A 21,041-nucleotide genomic window follows, 5' to 3' on the forward strand; every position below is an offset into this window, starting at 1 on the left:
TTTATCCATGTGTATCTCTCTAATGACTGAGACTTCATTAACATACTATGAATAGTTTAAAATAGGTACTAGCAATAAATAACTTATAGGAAGAAATCTGGGGAACCAGCGCCATTCTATGTAATTTAATTTCCATTACTAATTTCTGAAATTTTGAACCTAGCTAAAACAATAGCATAGATTATTTTGTATATATTTACTGGAAAAAATTATTAAATATCAGCACAGAGATTTTTTTTAAAGATTTTATTTTTATGATTTTTTAGAGAAAAGGGCAGGAGGCTAGAACAGGAAGCATCAACTAATAGTTTGCAGAGAGATTATATAACTTTTGGTATAATATATTTTTTATTTTAATTTTATTTATTTAAAAAAGCAAGTAGGTATAATAGCTCTACTCTTTAAAAGGCATCTTTTCCCCAACCCCCCTTGGGTCACATCTGAGAGAACACACCAGTGTAATTAGCCAAATTCAAACTGGTTCCAAGCACACTGCCTTTGTCCTGGACTATGACAACAAGTTATTCAGTAGCCTGCCCTGTCATTTCCGCTTTCCAACATGCCCTCCTACCTATTAGGATTTTGACATCTCCTTGGGTCCCTCATATCAGAAGCAAGAATTGTTTCATACAATAGAAAAATATCTATTAAAATATTAAGACCACTAAAACATTGTTTCTATTTGGGCTAAGCATAGATTTCAGACATCTTAGGAAATTTGCCTCCTCTATAATTAATCACCATTGGTATCACTTCATAATAAAATAATTGAGTTAATATATCTTAAAGAACCATGGTAAGATAACAAACCAGAGTATCAAATGGATTCAATAGTGGTTGTAATTTATTACACAATGAGAGATGACCCAGTCATTCTTAAGTATCTTAATAATATATCCTTACTAGGACAAGAACCATTTCTCATTCTAAGTTCTCTATAGGTAGCAGTTCAGCATAACATTCTGTGTGGCAAGATGTGTTCTACTACTAAAAGGGCAAAGTAAACGATCGTCTGCCCTAAAAGATACAATGAGTAAATTCTTATAAATAATGCTAGAATTCTAATTTCACAACCAGATGCCCAGACCATCTATTTACTCTGGAAATTCATACCTGTGTCTGTTTATGTTGTTCTTGATCATTTGCCTACATATCTAGAATTCCCATTTATTCATTGAAAATTAGCATTCCTTTTTTGTGAGTTCAGCTTTTCAGAGAAGGCTAAAGTGGTCTGATCTCTTGCCATGAGCAATTCTGAGCTACAGATTAGATTATAATGGTACTATAATGGCTTGGGTACATATTGTCTTTAAACAAGCAAAGAGGAAAACTTTTCAGCTCTATTCAGGCTTGCTGTAGTGTAGTAAAATTTATTATGAAAGCTGCTGGCTGTATTACACAAGATTAATTTTGAAGCTCATATTAAGATGATCTTTTCAGCCAGTGCTCTTCTAACTGAACACTGTTCAAGGCTGGGATTTCAGCAATTAATCAGTTCAGAATTGCTAATGATCCTGGCAGAGGGCAGCAGCAAAAGGTTGGGAGGATGTCATTAGCTTCTCTAGCTTGCCTTTTTAGTGCCCTGTGGCTGTATGGTTTGAGGCAGCATGAAAGAAAGATGGCCTGATCGCCACTGCAATATTTGCAGCACATAAATATTGGGTGGGGTGGCGATGGTTAATAAATGATGGCCTTTGGTAAGCAGAGTTATTTATTAAACAGTAGTTACTAATTATGTCAACTATGTCCATAATGGATCGGGTTAATTTCTTTTACTACCTATTGATTTTTATTTGGTTGATAGATAATAACTAGAAGGCTGTAGATTTCCTTTGGGAATAATATGAGTCTCTTCCAGTTCTTTAAGAGGAATTGATAGTTTTTGCACTCTTGACTTGACTGTTTTGTAACTATCAGAGGGTTGCATCTTGTTTTTAAGCCACATATCTACAGCATAATCTGTAGGCTAGTTATCTCTTATATATAGTGTAGGCTGATAAATCTGAAATATAAGAGTGTATCACTCTGCAAAGAAACTAACTGTCTTAGGAGATCCAGTGATATTTGCTATTAAAGAGAAAATTAGCCCTGGCCGGTTGGCTCAGTGGTAGAAGCGTTGGCCTGGCGTGCAGGAGTCCTGGGTTCTATTCCTGGCCAGGGCACACAGGAGAAGTGCCCATCTGCTTCTCCACCCCTCCACTCCTCCTTCCTCTGTCTCTCTCTTCCCCTCCCGCAGCCAGGGCTCCATTGGAGCAAAGTTGGCCCGAGCACTGAGGATGGCTCTTTGGCCTCTGCCTCAGGCGCTAGAGTGGCTCTGGTTGCAACAGAGCATCGCCCCCTGGTAAACATGCCGGGTGGATCCTGGTCAGGTGCATGCGGGAGTCTGTCTGACTACCTCCCTGTTTCCAACTTCAGAAAAATACCAAAAAAAAAGAGAGAGAGAAATTAATATTTTGAATCCTTGGTTATAGTTTATGTCTGCTAGCATGAACTACTTTAGAATTTCTTCCTCTGATTTGTTCATAATTTGTATTAAATTGCTATTTGTTTTGAGACTTCAGCATATTTGAATAAAAAGAATACCTTTTCTGAGAAAAAATGGAGATTCAAAGCTAGGATAACTAATGCTCTAAGCTGTTCACTAGAGGTAATTCATGACAATGTAATACTTGATTTGATTTCAGATGCTTGTGCACAAGTTTGCCAGAAAACACCACATCACTTTAACTAATCTAATTACTGAAGAGACTACTCATGTCATTATGAAAACAGGTATACTAAGAACCTTTATAGAATGTGTTGCATCTTTTGTATAGAATAACAAGTAGAAGTGTAAGTATTTGTTAAGCATAGCATAGGTGAAAATCTTCCAATAGCTGATCAATTATTTTGTGAAGAAAAATAATAATTTTGCTACTTTGACCATCCCTTCTGTTTTGGGGTTAAGATGGGGATTGTGGTTAGCTAGAACGAGGAACTATTCTGTTAGTCCACCCTGACTGCATTACTCTGTGGGAGGGGCTTTCTGGTCGGGCAGAGCTCTAGTCCTGGAGGAATAAGTGGGGCAAAGAGGAGAATGGGACAGAAGTGTGTCTTTATTCAAAATCTGGGTGCTTAGGCCCTGGCCAGTTGGCTCAGCGGTAGAGCGTCGGCCTAGCGTGTGGAGGACCCGGGTTCGATTCCCGGCCAGGGCACATAGGAGAAGCGCCCATTTGCTTCTCCACCCCTCCGCCGCGCCTTCCTCTCTGTCTCTCTCTTCCCCTCCCGCAGCCAAGGCTCCATTGGAGCAAAGATGGCCCGGGCGCTGGGGATGGCTCTGTGGCCTCTGCCCCAGGCGCTAGAGTGGCTCTGGTCGCAACATGGCGACGCCCAGGATGGGCAGAGCATCGCCCCCTGGTGGGCAGAGCATCGCCCCCTGGTGGGCGTGCCGGGTGGATCCCGGTCGGGCGCATGCGGGAGTCTGTCTGACTGTCTCTCCCTGTTTCCAGCTTCAGAAAAATGCAAAAAAAAAAAAAAAAAAAGTGAAAAAAATCTGGGTGCTTAGAAACCCTAGTCTAGCTCTATGTCCAGTCATGACCTACCTAGCTCCATGCAAATACTAGTTTGAGTGTGGTTGAGAGTTTTTCAAGAAAGAAATCTGATATCAGCTCTGAGATAGCTTAGCATATGAAAAAGGAAAAACAAAAGGGAAAAATAATTTGTCCTATACCTTTGCCTATTTAAATCTTAATTATGACTCCTGTAATAACAGGAGACCTCAGATACTACTATCTAAATTTGAGTAAATAGTTTAGGGCTGCTAAAAGCTCATTTGAAATTGGGTCTCATTAATACAAGCCTAATATCTGGAACAAGTGAAGGAAAAATCCTGACCCGCCACTGTGTTTTATGCTGGAGTGACTGCATGGAAGATACGTGCTCTGTTTTGAGCGCCGTGCTTTCTATTTAAGCTGGTCACTGACAATGTTAGAGAGTGTGAGATGATGAAGATGGGGAGAAGGAATTCTGAATAATGGCATTGGAAGAACAGAGAAAGGAATGAGAAAACTTAAGGAACAAAACCACTGTCTTCAAATTTGAAGACTTATTATCTGGAGGAGGGGTTAGACTCGTTCACGGGCTCCAGGAAGCAAAGACAGTGTGTCCAGCACCCAGGAGATGCAGCTTTTAAACAGAATTGACTCTCAGGAAGTACAGTGGCCCACTCTGTTCACATCACTGCAGCTCCTTGAGTAGAGGGTCCAGACTCCTTGGCAGGGGCACAATGCATTAGAACCTCTAAGATGTTAGCTTTCTGCTGTATACAAATTGTACCACCGGATCAGAGGATAATACTCACAGGACCCAGGTGCCGGAACAAGGTACCTCAAACCAAGTACTATTTTAGAGATGAATGTCATTAAAGTTAAATGTATCTTAAGCTATAGGTTGAGATCAAAGCTGCTGGAAGGTGAAAAGAAATCTTTAAAATGTAAATTAAGTCTAAAGTAATTATCTTTAAACTCAAAGGCAATGTAAGTTTGGAACTAAAAATGAGCTAAAATTTCTGAGTTTAAAGCATATTATTAAATCAACTTTCACAGCAGTTAAACAAAAAGCTATAAAACTGTGATGAAAGGAAAATGGTTTTAGTAATTTGTGAAGAATTCAAAGAGGGGGAATGGCTGCTGTTACTACTGGCAGATGGGCTGCTGTGTTTAGGATTTAGTTAAATACATTTCTTCTTTCCTCAGTTAGTTTAGTTCTTCAAAGGGGTTTCTGAAATACTAGGAAATAAACGGAAGTGGTTCTTCAGCTACTGCTTTCTGAACTACTTATGTAGAGAGGAGAAAAGCTATGAAAACACTGTATTTTCCTGTCCTGCTCAAAAGAATTAAGAATTAGGAGGTTAGGATTCCCCAAATAGAAGTTTGGGGGTGAAAATTCCTCACTAATATCAAGGTTTCAGATACAAGATTGCGACAATACTTTTTTCTTCTTCCACTTATTGCCATCTACAATAGTAAAGTAGCTTTTCTCCATGCACATGTATCATACTACCAATGTGGGTAATTCCCTGAACAAGTAATGGATGTGTATAGCTAGTCTTGGCAACTAGAAGATAGGGCAGACATTTCCTCTGATTTTAATTCGTATCAGCCTTATTCAGCTTCCAAAGATCCACACATGCTAGTTATAATTAGGGGTTCTTCTAGCCTCTGATTCTATTACTGGGGTACTGGAATCCTCAAATCCAGATCAATTTCAAGTAGCATATGGAGCTGGAGCTCTTTAGCTTATTAGAGCAGCACTTCCCAACTTTGTTTTCAACTTCTAATCCTTTGGACATTTTTCGTTCTGCAGATGCTGAGTTTGTATGTGAACGGACACTGAAGTATTTTCTGGGAATTGCAGGAGGAAAATGGGTAGTTAGCTATTTCTGTAAGTACAGTTTATGTCGCCCAAGGGCCTTCCTTTAACACCTCAGAATTGCATTTTTACACTTAAGGTTTTTTTGCTGATACTGAATCTGAATTGCCAAAAGGTCTTTAATGATAACACTAAACTAGCTTTATCTTTAACACATATCTCTTTGTTCAGATAAGCTAGTGATGTTAGGAAGATGTATTTCTTTTTATAATTAAGAGAACTTAATCTGCTCCTAGCAATGATAGAATATGAACTAGGGATTTAGTTAATAGTAGGAAAAAACCCATGCGTAGCAGGCACTATTATAATGTTTGGATTAAGCATCAACTGTGTCTCCGAAAGGAAATCTCTGTGACAAGTCTTACTGAGGAGCTGTGGCTTTATTGAGAGGGGACCTCTGCTCAGTGTTATTCCTCTCCAGCTCTTATGTGAATTGCTTCACTAGCCACCTCCACATAAAGAGCATGTTCTATATTATGACCTGTCTTTTCTTTGATCTCTTTAGGGGTAACCCAGTCTATTAAAGAAAAAAAGATTCTAGATGAGGTAGGTACTTGATGTTACAAACTAATCACAAAGACTTGGTGCCATTGAGTTACCTAATAGCTGAATATTTAGCTGCTTTCTTCCTTACGCTACTTTCCACAGAATTTTTTATTTATTTTTATTTATTTATTTATAGCAAGGGAGAGAAAGAAATAGACAGGAAGGGAGAGAGATAAAAAGCATCAACCCTTAGTTCTGGCACTTTAGTTGTTCATTGATTGCTTTCGTATATGTGCCTTGACTGGGGGCTCCAGCCAAGCCAGTGACCTCTTGTTAAAGTGAGTGAACTTGGGCTTCAAGGCAGCAACCATGGGGTCATGTCTATGATCCCATGCTCAAGCTGGTGACCTCCAAGTTTGAAACCTGGGTCCTCAACTTCCCAGATTGATGCTCTATCCCAGGGGTCCCCAAACATTTTACACAGGGGGCCAGTTCACTGTCCCTCAGACCATTGGAGGGCCGGACTATAAAAAAAACTATGAACAAATCCCTATGCACACTGCACATACCTTATTTTAAAGTAAAAAAACAAAATGGGAACAAATACAATATTTAAAATAAAGAACAAGTACATTTAAATCAACAAACTGACCAGTATTTCAATGGGAACTATGCTTCTCTCACTGACCACCAATGAAAGAGGTGCCCCTTCCGGAAGTGCGGCGGGGGCTGATAAATAGCCTCAGGGGGCCGCAATTTGGGGACCCCTGTTCTATCCACTTTGCCACCACCTGGTCAGACTCCACAGATTTTTCTTGATGGTGAGGATCATCAAGAGTTATGCATCCAGGCCCTGGCCGGTTGGCTCAGCGGTAGAGCGTCGGCCTGGCATGCGGGGGACCCGGGTTCGATTCCCGGCCAGGGCACATAGGAGAAGCGCCCGTTTGCTTCTCCACCACCCCCCCCTCCTTCCTCTCTGTCTCTCTCTTCCCCTCCCGCAGCCAAGGCTCCATTGGAGCAAAGATGGCCCGGGCACTGGGAATGGCTCCTTGGCCTCTGCCCCAGGCAATAGAGTGGCTCTGGTCAAGGCAGAGCGATGCCCCGGAGGGGCAGAGCATCGCCCCCTGGTGGGTAGAGCGTGGCCCCTGGTGGACATGCCAGGTGGATCCCGGTCGGGGCGCATGCGGGAGTCTGTCTGACTGTCTCTCCCCGTTTCCAGCTTCAAAAAAATTTAAGAAAAGGAAAAGAAAAAAAAAGAGTTCTGCATCCTGACTAGGAAGGAGGTGGAGCATCAGACTGGGATGTGGAGGACCTGGGTCAGGACCCCAGGGTCACTGGCCTTGAGCACGAGCTCATCTGGTTTAAGCAGGGCTCACCAGCCTGAGCCCGCGGTCGCTGGCCCAAGAGGGAGGGTTACTCGGTCTGCTGTGGCCCCTGGTCAGGGCGCATGTGAGAAGTCAATCAATAAGCAACTAAGGGAGCTGCAGCGAAGAATTGATGTTTCTCGTCTCTCTCCCTTCCTGTCTGTCTGTCCCTATCTGTCTCTCTCTCTGACTCTCTCTGTCTCTGCCACACACACACAAAAAAAAACCCTGGGCTTGCCTGGTCAAGGCACATATGGGCGTTGATGCTTCCTGCTCATTCCCCGTTCTGCTTTCTCTCGAAAAAAATAAATAAAAATAAATAAATAAATTTTTTAAAAAAGAGTTATGCAGAGCAGCCCTTGCCAGGTAGCTCAGTTAGTTAGATTGTTGTTCTGATACACCAAAGTTGCAGGTCCGATCCTTGTCTGGGCACATAACAAATCAACTAATGAATGCATGGATAATTGGAACAACAAATCAATGTTTCTCTCCCTTATTCTCTAAAATCAGTAAATTTAAAAAAAAAGAAATTATCTTCCTTCAAAGAGATGTTACTCTATGATACTGAGAAAGTAAGAGGTAAACAAGATGAGTGTAGGAGGAGGAATAATTTTAGAATAGCCATCTAAGAGCTGCTGGTGACAGCAGATCGGAAAAAATAGCAAAACCATTTTAAACTATTAGGTGCTATTCAGTATATTCAAGTTAAGTGACATTTTTGTTGGTTTTAACTTTCATTCAGTGGCTTATATTATTGGGAGCCTACTATGTGCAGTAAGTAAGACTGATAAGTCTGTTCTGGTCGAATTCTTGTTCTGTTGAGGGAAGATGCATAATAGTAAAGATCATTTGAAATACCTATACATTTTATGAATAAGAGGTTTATAATTGACCGGGGACAGAGATTGACTACTTTAGTTAAGGAGACCAGGGTTGGTTCTGAAATGTTTGAGCTGAAACCTAAAACACAAGAAAGAATTGTTCTTGAAAAACGTAGTTAACAAGTATAGGCAGAGGAACAGCAAGCATAAATAAAGATCATGTGGTAGGAATGAGCTTGTTTGTTAGAGAAAAATAGACTAGTATAGCTGGAGGGTAGTAATTGTTGAATAATATGTGTGAGGAGCAGAGGTTAGACAAGGGGTTGGAGAAGGTCAGAGACAAGGGCCAGGTTAGGTAGGATTTGATGTAAGTCATGGTAAGGAATTTGAATTGTAGGGTAATTGGAGACAGGAAGATGGTAAGAAGAGGTTGTTTTGAGATATGGTTTGGAGATAAGACTTAAGAATGGGTTAAATTTGGAAGCTGAGATAAAGGGGGTAATTGAGGAGGTGGCACTTAGATTTTCACCTAAACCATGGGATGGATGTTAGCAGAATTGAATTAGATAAGGAAGACATGGGGGAGGTGTATAGTGGGAAGGGGGTTAGGATCAAGAACTATATTTTAAATTACATCAATAATAAAATTTTTAAAAAGAAAGCTCCGCTTTAGGTGCATAAATTTGGGTATTTATACTAGGTATCCAGGTAGAGAGGGTAAGTAGGAACAGGGGTATAGTCAGGCCTATACATTTGAGGGTCATTCCAAATAGATGACATATTTAGACTCTTCTCACTCAGGTGACTAGGAAGTGTTAAGTGGTTTTTCCTAATATCAGTCTGTGGTTATACTATCATGACTTTATTTTATTTATACTCTTGGCAACAAATATGATCTTCCCCTACAATCTGAGTATCAGTCAGAATTGTTTCTAAGCATTCTTCCCCAAATTTCTCCCAAAAGCTCTAACCTCCCCAATCCTGTTATTCTTGTCTTTGACCAGGAAAAATAGTGATTATGAAAAATCTTTTTCTTCAGTGTATTAAATGTATATTTTATCATTTTGATTTCATTAACTTAATCTCTCAATGAAAATATGAGAAGTTCTTAGATGGTAATACACAATTGATTTAGGGGATCAGAAATTCTCTAGTCATCTTTATAACAGCACAGTATTAGCAGTTTAATCTAAATGCTAAGTGAATGTTTAGAGAGGAGATAGATGTTGAAAATTAAAATACATTAAGTCCCATTGAAGTGAAAAGCCAATTGTTAATTTCTGACCACAAAGATTTGCTTCAGGGAATTGATTTCAGCAGCTGAGATCCTGGTCATTTTATCCAATCTACCAAAAAGAATGATTTTGCCCTGACCTGTGGTGGCACAGTGGATAAAGCGTCAACCTGGAAATGCTGAGGTTACTGGTTCAAAACCCTGGGCTTGCCTGGTCAAGGCACATATGGGAGTTGATGCTTCCTGCTCCTCCCCCCTTCTCTCTCTCTCTCTCTCCCCTCTCTATAATGAATAAATAAAATCTTTAAAAAAAAAATGATTTGGGGGGAACAGTCAAAATATTCCCTGGCAATACTAAACTCCTTAAATATGACATATCTACTCTGTTTCCACTGAAGGAGGCTTCTCTTTCTCTGATCCCTGTGGTTTGGGTTGGGTTTCTTTCAGCATGATTTTGAAGTCAGAGGAGATGTTGTCAATGGAAGGAACCACCAAGGTCCAAAGAGAGCAAGAGAATCCCAGGACAGAAAGGTAAAGCCCTCCTCCCCCATGTTCACAAAAACCCCACTACCCCTCTGCATCCCTGCGCCCTTAGTTCATCTTTTAAGTGGCATTGCGTACTGCTAGGTATTTTCGTGTAGGCTCTTTTTTAGTTCTTGCCCAACAAGGTGAATAAGTATTATATCCATTTTATGAATGAAGGAACTTAGAGGTTTAGAGAACCAATATAATTTGGTCCAGTCTGGAGTTCAAATCTCAGCTAAGTGGCAAAGCTGGGATTTGAAACAGATATGAATGTAAGCCTTTGTTCTTTCCACTTCACCATAGCTTCTTTCTCTAAAGCAATGTGGTGAGTGCTGTGAAGGGGATGTGCACAGTGCTGTCTATGTGTGCTACAAGAGAAGGGATTGATAATCAATAGCTAACATCTGTGTAATGTTCACTGTATGCCAGTTCTAAATGCTCCACCATATCTGAACTGATTAACAATTTTATAGCAACCCTATGAGACGTGTAATAATTATGCCTATTTTATAGATGAGAAGATTAAGGCTCAGAGAAGTGGAGTAAGTTGCTCAAGCTCACATAGCTAATGTTGAACCCAGTCATCTTTGACAATGAAGGCCTAGAGCAGGGGTCTGAAACTCGCGGCCCGCCGAACAATTTTGTGCGGCCCGCAGACTAATCCACGAAGTTCAAAATATTTTGGATAAAATTAAGTAAGCCCGTGGATTAGTCTGCGGGCCGCGAGTTTGAGACCCCTGGCCTAGAGCCTCAAGAACAATCAGTGACATTTCCCAGATCAAACGATGTAGCCAAAACTATGTCCTCCTCTCAGGGAGAAGTCCAGGCAAGATTTCACACCTGCCTGGCATGCCTGAGCCAGCAGCTTTCTCGGGTCCCTGGCTGAGTGCTTATGTTCCCAGTCTGTGTTTCTTCCTATTTCAAGTGGGCACCGCCAGGCATTTCCGATCATTCCCCTGAGGAGTGCCTTTCGTCCCTTACACAACTTGAGAGAACCAACAGAGGTGATTTTCCAAGGAAAACTGCTTTGGGAAATGATCACAAACCAAGTCCTAGAGCTCTGAACTCTTGGGATCAGCCCACACCTTTTTTTTTTTTTTTTTTTTTTGCATTTTTCTGAAGCTGGAAACGGGGAGAGACAGTCAGACAGACTCCCGCATGCGCCTGACCGGGATCCACCCGGCACGCCCACCAGGGGGCGACGCTCTGCCCCTCCCGGGCGTTGCTGTGTCACGACCAGAGCCACTCCAGCGCCTGGGGCAGAAGCCAAGGAGCCATCCCCAGCGCCCGGGCCATCTTTGCCCCAATGGAGCCTCGGCTGCGGGAGGGGAAGAGAGAGACAGAGAGGAAGGAGAGTGGGAGGGGTGGAGAAGCAGATGGGTGCCTCTCCTATGTGTCCTGGCCGGGAATTGAACCCGGGACTTCCGCACGCCAGGCCGACGCTCTACCACTGAGCCAACCGGCCAGGGCAGCCCACACCTTCTTAACCTATCAAGTAACTTCCAGATGCAAAAGGAAGCTGCTTGTCCTGTTTATACTTCTGCCATCACCCCATTTTTCCTGCATTTGGGGTGGCAGAGATGGAAAGTACCTGGTCAAAGTAATGACATTCTAAAGATGCAAAGTATCACCATAATGTTTTCCTGTGGAAGAGAAATGTGTTTTTATTTATTTAATTTATTTATTTTGTATTTTTCTGAAGCTGGAAACGGAGAGAGACAGTCAGACTCCCGCATGCGCCCGACCGGGATCCACCTGGCACGCCCACCAGGGGCGAAGCTCTGCCCACCAGGGGGCGATGCTCTGTCCCTCCGGGGCGTCACTCTGTTGTGACTAGAGCCACTCTAGCGCCTGGAGCAGAGGCCAAGGAGCCATCTCCAGAACTTGAGCCATCTTTGCTCCAATGGAGCCTCACTGCGGGAGGGGAAGAGAGAGACAGAGAGGAAGGAGAGGGGGAGGGGTGGAGAGGCAAATGGGTGCCTCTCCTGTGTGCCCTGGCCGGGAATCGAACCTGGGACTTCTGCATGCCAGGCCGACGCTCTACCACTGAGCCAACTGGCCAGGGCAAGAAATGTGTTTTTAGAGGGGAAACTTCAAAAAAAATTTTTTTTTTTTTTTTTTTTTGACAGAGAGAGGGGGACAGATAGGGACAAACAGACAGGAAGAGATATGAGAAGCATCAATTCTTCATTGTGGCACCTTAGTTGTTCATTGATTGCTTTCTCATACGTGCCTTGACTGGTGGCGGGGGGGCTTACAGCAAAGTGAGTGACCATTGCTCAAGCCAGCAACCTTGGGCTCAAGCCAGCGATCATGAGGTCATGTCTATGATTCCATGCTCAAGCTAGTAAGCTCGTGCTCAAGCCAGCAACCTTGGCGTTTCAAACCTAGGTCCTCCGCATCTCACAGTCTGACACTCTACCCACTGTGCCACTGCTTTGTCAGGCTCAGGTTTCTTATCTCACAGCTAGACATCCTCCTCAATGAATATCAGTCTGGATGGAGAAAAAATCTAATGTTCTATACTTTTTACAGCAACATTTGGCCCCAACTGGCTCCCAGGGAGAACTTTTAGTATTATGAGCAAATAGGTCCTGTCAACAGGTTGGGGATTCAGTTTATTCATACAGTGACAATGGCAGATGGAGGCTGTCCCTTAAAACAAATAGATTTGCCTTGCTGTCCTTTCGTATTCCTCTGGCTGTAGGTAAAATGGGGGGTTTGGGGCATTTCTCAAAAGATCGTCATGTGCTTTTAGCTTCCTGAATTTTCTCTACCCCAGTCTTATATTTGAAGTGAGATGGGTTCTAGGCCTAGGCAATTTTCTTTTTAGTGGAATGGGGAGAAAAGAAGAGGAGGAAGAAAACAAGTTACTCAAATAATATATAGCCAGCCAACTGGCACAAATTTAGATTTCTTACTTTAAATGATACCCAAGTCCTTCCCTAAGAACCAGCTTTAATGCATGTGTAAGAATTTGCCTGCCTAAAAAAAAAAAAATTTCTGTTCAACAGAGTAGCCACCAGCCACATGGGGCTGTTTAAATTATAAATAATGAAGATTAACTAAAATATAGTTCTATATTTAGAATAAACATAATTTCATATTTAGAATATAGAAGTTTAGTTTCTCATTCATTCTAACTACATTTTAGTTATTTAATAGTTCCTAATTAATATAGATTTTATTTTTTAATTTTTATTTATTGATTTTAGCAAAGAGAGGAAAGAAGAGAGAGAGACAGAAACATCAATCTGTTACTGTATATGCCCTGACCGTGGATCAAACTGGCAACCTCTATGCTTTGGGACAATGCTCTAACCAACCAAGCTATCTGGCCAAGGCACAAATTATTAATACAAATTATAGAACATTTCCATCACCATGGAATGTTCCTTTGGCCCCTAGGAGGTGCAGTGTGATCTGTGTCTGCTGGAAACCAGGCGGTCAGGCCAGCTCAGTGAGGAGAGGCAGAGCTATGCTTTACTTCTTTGCTCCTGAATGAACAGTGGGCATTCTCAAAGCAGTGGGGAGGCAGGAACAGGTGCTCAGACACCAGATGCAGGTCAGAGGAGAAAAGTGAGTGTGTACATGTAAAAGAAACGTAGAGCTGTCTGCCAGTTAGGGTCATGGTTGGTTAGCGCTGATGGAACAAGTCTGGGTAAACATCAAACATCAGTGAACAGCTGAATTTCTTGCCATTAAACAAAAGGACTTTTTTTGCTCCTCTAACAAGAAGTGAAGTCACCTACCTGGAAAAGGTCATCAGGGAAGATCCTGGGCCTGATTGGTGGCAAGGTGGGATTCTAATCCCCTGAATGACAAAGCATGACCGTAGAGTGCATCAACTGCATACACACTTCAGAAACATCTTCCACGCCTGGCCTGTGGTGGTGTAGTGGATAGAGTGACCACCTGGAACTCTGAGGTCTCCAGTTCAAAACCCTGGGCTTGCCTGGTCAAGGCACATACAACAAGCAATAAATGAACAAGTAAAGTGAAGCAACTATGAATTGATACTTCTCATCCCCACCCCCTGTAAAATCAATAAATAAAAATCTTTTTTAAAATCTCCATTTTGTGCCCTGGCCAAAGAGCTCAATTGGTTGGAGCACCATCCTGAAGCACAGAGGTTGCTGGTTCAATCCCTGGTCAGGGCACATACCAGAACAGATCTATCTTCCTCTCTCACTCTCTCTGTCCCTTTCTCACTAAAATTGATAAATAAATTTTTTTTAATTACATTTTAACAGTGTTCTGGACATTTGTACTGTTTCTGGGAAGTAGCAACAGAAATCAAGTGGTAAAGAAAAGAAAAAAGAAAGCTCTTCATTTCTGAGTCTCTTTATGTTATATTTTTAAAAAACTCGTACTCTCAAAAGTAATGTTTCTTTCTCCTTAATCCCTCTGTTCCTTTCTTCCAGATCTTCAGGGGCCTAGAAATCTGTTGCTATGGGCCCTTCACCAACATGCCCACAGGTAAGAGACTGAGAACCCGCAAGTTCAGCACCAGCCTTTCCCTTACACAGAGAAGTGTTATGGGAGGGGGCATCTTATAAGGGTTCCTCAGGCTGGTGAAAGGATAGTTTGTTTCTCTATCACCTGTCAGACAAAACTGTTGTTACCCTATGACAAATAAAAAACTGGCCCTGGCTGGTTAGCTCAGTCAGTTAAGAGCGTTGTTCCGAAACAACAGGGTTGCAGGTTTGATCCGCGGTTAGGAAACACTCAGGAAGCAACCAGTGAATGCAAAACAGAGTGGAACAATAAACGAATGCTTCTCTCTTCTCTCTCTCTCTCTTCTCTCTCTCCCCCCTTCCTCTCTCACTAAAATCAATTTTAAAAAATCAATCAAAGAATGCATAAATAACTGGAACAACAAATTGATGTTTTTCTTTCCCTCCCTCTGAAATCAATAAATTTTAAAAAATATATCTAGAACACAGTATATTCTGTGTTCAGATGGGGTAGAGGTGCTCTTACAGCCCTTTGGTCTAAAAAGGGGTGAAATAAGTTAGGGAGAAAGTTTTGCTCTTCCTAAACCACCTTCATTTGATAGTGAAGAAAGCACAGCAGCTGCACATCCCTGTGAACCTGGATGCCCCAGAGAGGCCCGGAGCAAGGGAAGGCTTGGTGAACACTTTCTAAGTGATACTGAATGTGATGTTATGTTTAAGAGTGTTGTAGGGCTTAACTCAAGTTGTGTGGTACTGAGGCCCTGGTGTATGTGTTTATTTGGTTCTTTCCAAAATGAAGACTTACCCACCTTTACTTTTGGGCCCGCTTCTGCCCTAGAGAACAGGCCCTCTTCTCAGAAGAGAGCCTGGCAAAGTAATTTTGCTTTTGTCTTCTTTACTGATTATTGGTTGAATTTTTATGAAATTTCCACATGCCACACATAGTATTTTTGTACTTTGGTATAATGAAAGCCAGGGCCTCTAGCAGGTATCATTTCGGAGTTGAGTCAGCTGACCTCAGAATACTCAGAGAAAGTGGAGTACCTTAGCAATCCCTAGAAATGAGTTGATAGAAACAAGCACCCAAAGGGACCCAAAAGCCACCACCCATTGGTCGGTTCTTCTAATTTTCCACACACACACACACACACACACACACACACACACACACTATAATACCAAGGCTCCATGGTGACCCTCGGTAGTCCAGAATTCTGAATTTAACCTGTGTCCAATATAGTCACTTAAAAGCGAGTCAGCACCATTCTTACAGCCTAATCTCATGCTGTTGTGTGAAAGAAATATTGTGTATCATCTGACTTCCAAGTGTGTTCGTACCAGCTGATGGGCTAAGTCTCTGTGCAGGATGACAAGTGTTTTTTTAATAGATTATCTTCCCGTCTCTTGATATTTACAGTTATTACCACTGAGTATGATGCTCTCTGTGGCCATAATTATCAATTACCAACAAAGAATTAGGCAAAGAGGGAAGGAAGACAGGTGGGTGTTTTTTCACAGTATCTTGGTCAGCAATTTAGCAAATTAATGGAAATTAGATTTTTTTCCTTGTGTTTTATTTGAGAGATATTAAACCTTATCTACCAAGTGGCCTTATGGGGACTGATAACCAGAGTAGGTAGCATATAAGTAGCAAATGAACTTAGAATCCATACCCCTTTAGTTTAAGGCCTTTCTGTCTTTTTTGGGTAAGGAGACAGGGACTCCCACTGAGAAAACTTGCTATAAGCCTTCATTCAGAGGAATATGGGATAGGAAGCCCAGGTTAAATGTGTGGATTACTGTGGTGATTTTCTCTCTAAATGCTTATTTAGATCAACTAGAATGGATGGTGCAGCTTTGTGGAGCTTCTGTGGTGAAGGAGCCTTCAGCATTCACTCTCAGTGAGGTAAGCATCTGGTGCCCTGTCCGAGGGAGAGGACACAATATTCTATCTGGTGATTGAGTGAGGTGGCACACATCAGTCCCTGGGAACCACCCCTCCACACCTCAGTGCAGCCTGAGAAGCCTCACGTCACCCCAGCCTTCTCTAACCATGTATCTACCAGAAGACCATTTTTAAGGGAGGAGTGACGACCCAAGGGCTATGAGCATTTAAAAGGTGAAAGATTTATGCAATCTGAAGAGAAACCAGAGTATAGGGGGCTGTGAGCATTTAATACTGAGGGAAGTCCTGACCAGACAGTGGCGCAGCGGATAGAGCATCGGACTGGGATGCCAAGGACCCAGGTTCGAGACCCCGAGGTTGCCAGCTTGAGCACGGGCTCATCGGGTTTGAGCAAAGCTCACCAGCTTGGACCCAAGGTTGTTGGCTCAAGCAAGGGATTACTCGGTCTGCTGAAGGCCCACAGTCAAGGCACATATGAGAAAGCAATCAATGAACAACTAAGGTGTCACAATGAAAAACTGATAATTGATGCTTCTCATCTCTCTCCGTTCCTGTCTGTCTGCCCTATCTATCCCTCTCTCTGACTCTCTCTGTCTCTGTTAAAAAAAAAAATACTGAGGGAAGGCTCTACCTGTAACCCTTGCTATTTGCTGTGTGCCCTCCCCTCCTTTTGTGCTTGCCGCACAGTAGTCTGCTTCAGCACACCACCACAAGGTGGTGACATGACTGTTCCCAAAGTGCTGTTCTGATACCCTCAATGTCATTTCCTTCTGGGGCATGCAGGGTACTCACCCAGTTGTGGTCGTGCAGCCAGATGCGTGGACAGAGGACAGTGGCTTCGATGGTAAGTCTTGCTGTAAGCAGTTATCCAGGGGAGTGGAGGGGCCAGGTTAAGTGTGCAGATTACTGTGGTGATTGTAGGTCTAAATGCCCTGTTTAGATCAACTGGGGTGGATAGTGCAGCTGTGTAGGGCTTCAGAAGGCCACAAACATGTGCCTATGTCATATGGAGTCCTGTGAGATGAGCTTGATTCACTACAGGTTATCAGTGCTGAATTAACTCAGCTCTCAGTGCATTCATAATACATAAATGTATTAACTATTTCCATTGCGGGGTTAAATATGAATTGTTCATCACATGAAATAAAAATGCACACAAAATGCCTCACCAGTGGTGTCACAGTGGGTAGAACATCGATCTGGGATGCTGAGATCCAGGTTGCCAGCTTGAGCCTCAGGTCACTGGCTTGAGCGCAGGATCATCAACATGATCCCAAGGTCACTGGCTTGAGCAAGGGGTCACTGGCTCAGCCTTAGCAGCTCCCCCACCGCCCATCAAGGCATATATGAGAAGCAATAATTGAACAGCTAAAGTGATGCAACTACAAGTTGATGCATCTCATTTCTCCTGTCCCCCTCTCTAAAAAGGTGAGGGAAGGTAGAAATGAACACAAACAAAAGAATCTCAGTAATCTCTCCACTCAGAGATGATCACCATAAAATTTTTCCGGACGTGTGTGTGTGTACACATATATTTTATACGAATGTATTCATGCTCATCATACTGTTCCACTTTTTTACTTAAGATATTGCAAATATTTCCCCATCATTAAATTGCAAGGCTGTTTTGCTCTCTGGTGACTTCCTTTAACAGATTGGAGCTAATGTTAATAAAGTTGTCAGAAGCTGTAGGTTTTTACCAGCAGTTACTCCTTGGGCTTCTGAGTAAGGTCCTGTGTTTCTGAAGCATTGCTTAAAATCAACACTTTTGCTTCTATCTGAGTAACCCTAAGAACTCTAGTCCAGGTTCCTGGACTAGGTTGGCTTGAATCTGATCTGGGAAAATGTGAATTGACACTAATCTACTTGTGTTCTGTGTCCTCAGTGATTGGGCAGATGTGTGAGGCACCTGTGGTGACCCGAGAGTGGGTGTTGGACAGCGTAGCCTCCTACCAGTGCCAGGAGCTGGACCTCTACCTGATACCCCAGACGTTCCGGAGCTGCTGTTGATTCCCGCCAACGTGTATAGTGTATATATAGAGCCTGTCTGCACAGGTACCCAGAAATGAGCTTAAGAAATAGCCTTTTTCCAGGCCCTGCAAGCTCCTCTTTAGTCCTTCCGCAGTCCAGGTTACTAAATATTTTATGTACATCAGCCTGAAAAGAACTTCTGGCTGTGCAAGGGTCCCTTAAAGATTTTCAGCTTTAAGTCTCCCTTTGAAATCTGCCATGAGCACAAAATTGTGGTAATTTTTCACCTGAAAAGAATTTTAAACGCCACCAATTGAGCAAGATGCTGATTCATTATTTATCAGCCCTAGTCCTTGAACTGAGGCTGTCGGCTTAGAGCTGGGGACACAGTAGCTGGGCTCAGGAAAATAGATGTTTCCCCTAACGTTGTTTAAGGCCAGGAGTCAAACCCTTAAATAGGCGAGTACTTAGGGATCTGTGATGTGACTTAAGTCAGAACAGTCCTTGGGCAGCTCGCAAATGTTGGAGTGGAGCATTGGAAAGGGAATTAGAGGCAGGCAGTGGGTATGAATGTGAAACCTGAGGGTTAATTAAGGGAGTCATGCTGCCCCTGATCTCCAAAAGTCTGAACAAGCACTGGTATCCAAAGAGGAGAGTCTTCTAATTCCCTGTTGGTAATAAATAAAATATTTACTGTTGTAGCTCTGATATATAACCCATTGCTCTTAAAATGTAAGATCTCTGATAGGAATATTTCATGTCTGAAAGTGACAGATCCCACCAGGAAAGGAGCTGTTGCTTTCCTTAAGGTAATTTTTCTCCTTTTGCTCGCTGTTGCTGAACTGTACAGCTTCATAAATAATTTTGTTTGCTGAAGGAAGAGAAAGTATTTTTCATAAACTCATTATCCGGGACTGTTTATGGATGTTGGAAGGACTAGTTCTTACCCAGCCTCCCAGTTTATGCGGGCAGTGCAGACTTGATTGTACAAAATATGTTCTGTAAGTATTGTGCTGTTCACCTGCAAATAAACTTGGCAGCAAACACTTCCACCATGTCTGACTGTTCTTAATGCTCACGCCTACAGGCTTCTCAGAGCCTTTTCACTGTACTTTAGTCCCCTTATCTATACAGTGGGGGTAGTACTTATTATCAGTTCTGTAGGTCAGAAGTTGGCTCAACTGGTTTCTTTGTTTCGAATTTCACAAGACCAAAATCAATGTGTCAGCAAGGCTGTGTTTCTGTCTAGAGGCGAAGAATCCACTTCCAAGCTCGGTCCATGTTGTTGGCCACATTGTTCCTTGCAGTGGTAGTGTCTCTGTTCCCTTGCTGGCTGGTGGCCCGAGATCATCATTAGCTTCCAGAGCCCACCCACATTCCTAGGCTCATGACCCCCTACCTCCATCTTCAAAACCAAAAGTCTTTCTCACATTTGAATTCTCTCTGACTTCTGCCTCATATAACTCCTGCCAGAAAAATTGGTTTTAATGGCTCAAGTGATTAGATTGTGCCCACCAGGTAATCCAGGGTGATCTCCCGTCTTATGGCCCATAACCTTAGTTATAGCTGCAAAGCCCCTTCACAGCACTACCTAGATTTCTGTTTGATTAAATAACTAGAGGACAGAAATCTAGGGAGGACATCTTTAGAATTCTGACAGCCACTCGTGTGTGTGTGTGTGTGTGTGTGTGTGTGTGTGTGTATTTTTCCAAAGTTAGAAGCAGGAAGGCAGTCAGATAGACTCCTGCATGTGCCCAACCGGGATCCACCTGGCATGCCCATCAGGGGGTGATGTTCTGCCCATCTGGGGCATTGCTCCGTTTTGACAGGAGCCATTCTAGTGCCTGAGGCGGAGGCATGGAGCCATTCTCAGCACCCGGGCCAACTTTGCTCCAATGGAGCTTTGGCTGTGGGAAGGGAAGAGAGGAAGGAGAGAGGGAAGGGTGGAGAAACATATGGACACTTCTGTGTGCACTGGCCGGGAATTGAACCCAGGACTTCCACACACCGGGCTGATGCTCTACTGTTGAGCCAACCGGCCAGGGCTGGCCCGCTCCTATTTTTAATATGCTTAATCCACAGGTAATAGTTTGTCATTTCTTGCCTGACCTGTGGTGGCACAGTGGATAAAGTGTCGACCTGGAATGCTGAAGTCGCCGGTTCGAAACCCTGGGCTTGCCTGGTCAAGGCACATATGGGAGTTAATGCTTCCAGCTCCTCCCCCCCTTCTCTCTCTGTCTCTCCCTCTCTCTAAAAAATAGTCTGTCATTTCTTGGTCTTTACACTGTCATAGATTGGAATCCTCCTTGAGGCAGAGAATGAAATCCTCACACAGTTCAGTGCTGTCATATTTGTAAGGTGGGTGGGAAGGGTGAGGTAAGAATAGAGAAAATAGAACTGCCATTATTTTTTTACCTTTAATTTTTTTTTTCAAGTGAGAGGAGGGGAAATATAGACTCCACATGTTCCCCTACCAGGATCCACTGGCAACTCTGTCTGGGAATGATGCTCTGCCCATCTGGGGCCATGCTTACAACCGAGCTATTTATAGCACCTGAGGCCAAGGCTTCAGGGAACCATCCTCAGCGCCCAGGGCCAGTGTGCTCCAACCAATCAAGCCATGGCTGCAGGAGGGGACAAGAGAAAGAAGAGGGAAGGGGAGGGGTGGAGAAGCAGATGGTTGCCTCTTCTGTGTGCCCTGACTGGGTATTGAACCCGGGACATCTACACATTGGGCCAACACTCTATCGCTGAGCCAACCGGCCAGGGCCATTGATTTTTAGTCTTTATCACAGCTCTCTGAAGTGGGTATTTGTCACTTCATTTAAAAAATGGGAACTTAAAGATTTTGCTCAAAAGAAAAAAAAT

The 21,041-nt window shown here is 42.9% G+C and overlaps 1 protein-coding gene across 1 annotated transcript in view; it reads left to right on the forward strand.

Moving 5' to 3' along the window:
- The window catches only part of BRCA1 (BRCA1 DNA repair associated), a 70,281-nt gene extending 51,076 nt beyond the window's left edge, over positions 1–19,205 (forward strand). Inside the window, exons 16-23 of the mRNA XM_066263526.1 lie at positions 2,685–2,772; positions 5,344–5,421; positions 5,915–5,955; positions 9,762–9,845; positions 14,264–14,318; positions 16,129–16,202; positions 16,986–17,046; positions 18,088–19,205. Of these exons, the coding sequence (XP_066119623.1) occupies positions 2,685–2,772; positions 5,344–5,421; positions 5,915–5,955; positions 9,762–9,845; positions 14,264–14,318; positions 16,129–16,202; positions 16,986–17,046; positions 18,088–18,212 (606 nt within the window). The 3' untranslated portion in view covers positions 18,213–19,205. The remainder of the gene's footprint in view (positions 1–2,684; positions 2,773–5,343; positions 5,422–5,914; positions 5,956–9,761; positions 9,846–14,263; positions 14,319–16,128; positions 16,203–16,985; positions 17,047–18,087) is intronic.
- Positions 19,206–21,041: the final 1,836 nt, after the last annotated feature.

This window comes from Saccopteryx bilineata, chromosome 2 (assembly GCF_036850765.1).
Source record: "Saccopteryx bilineata isolate mSacBil1 chromosome 2, mSacBil1_pri_phased_curated, whole genome shotgun sequence".
In the NCBI taxonomy this organism is placed as follows: Eukaryota; Metazoa; Chordata; class Mammalia; order Chiroptera; family Emballonuridae; genus Saccopteryx; species Saccopteryx bilineata.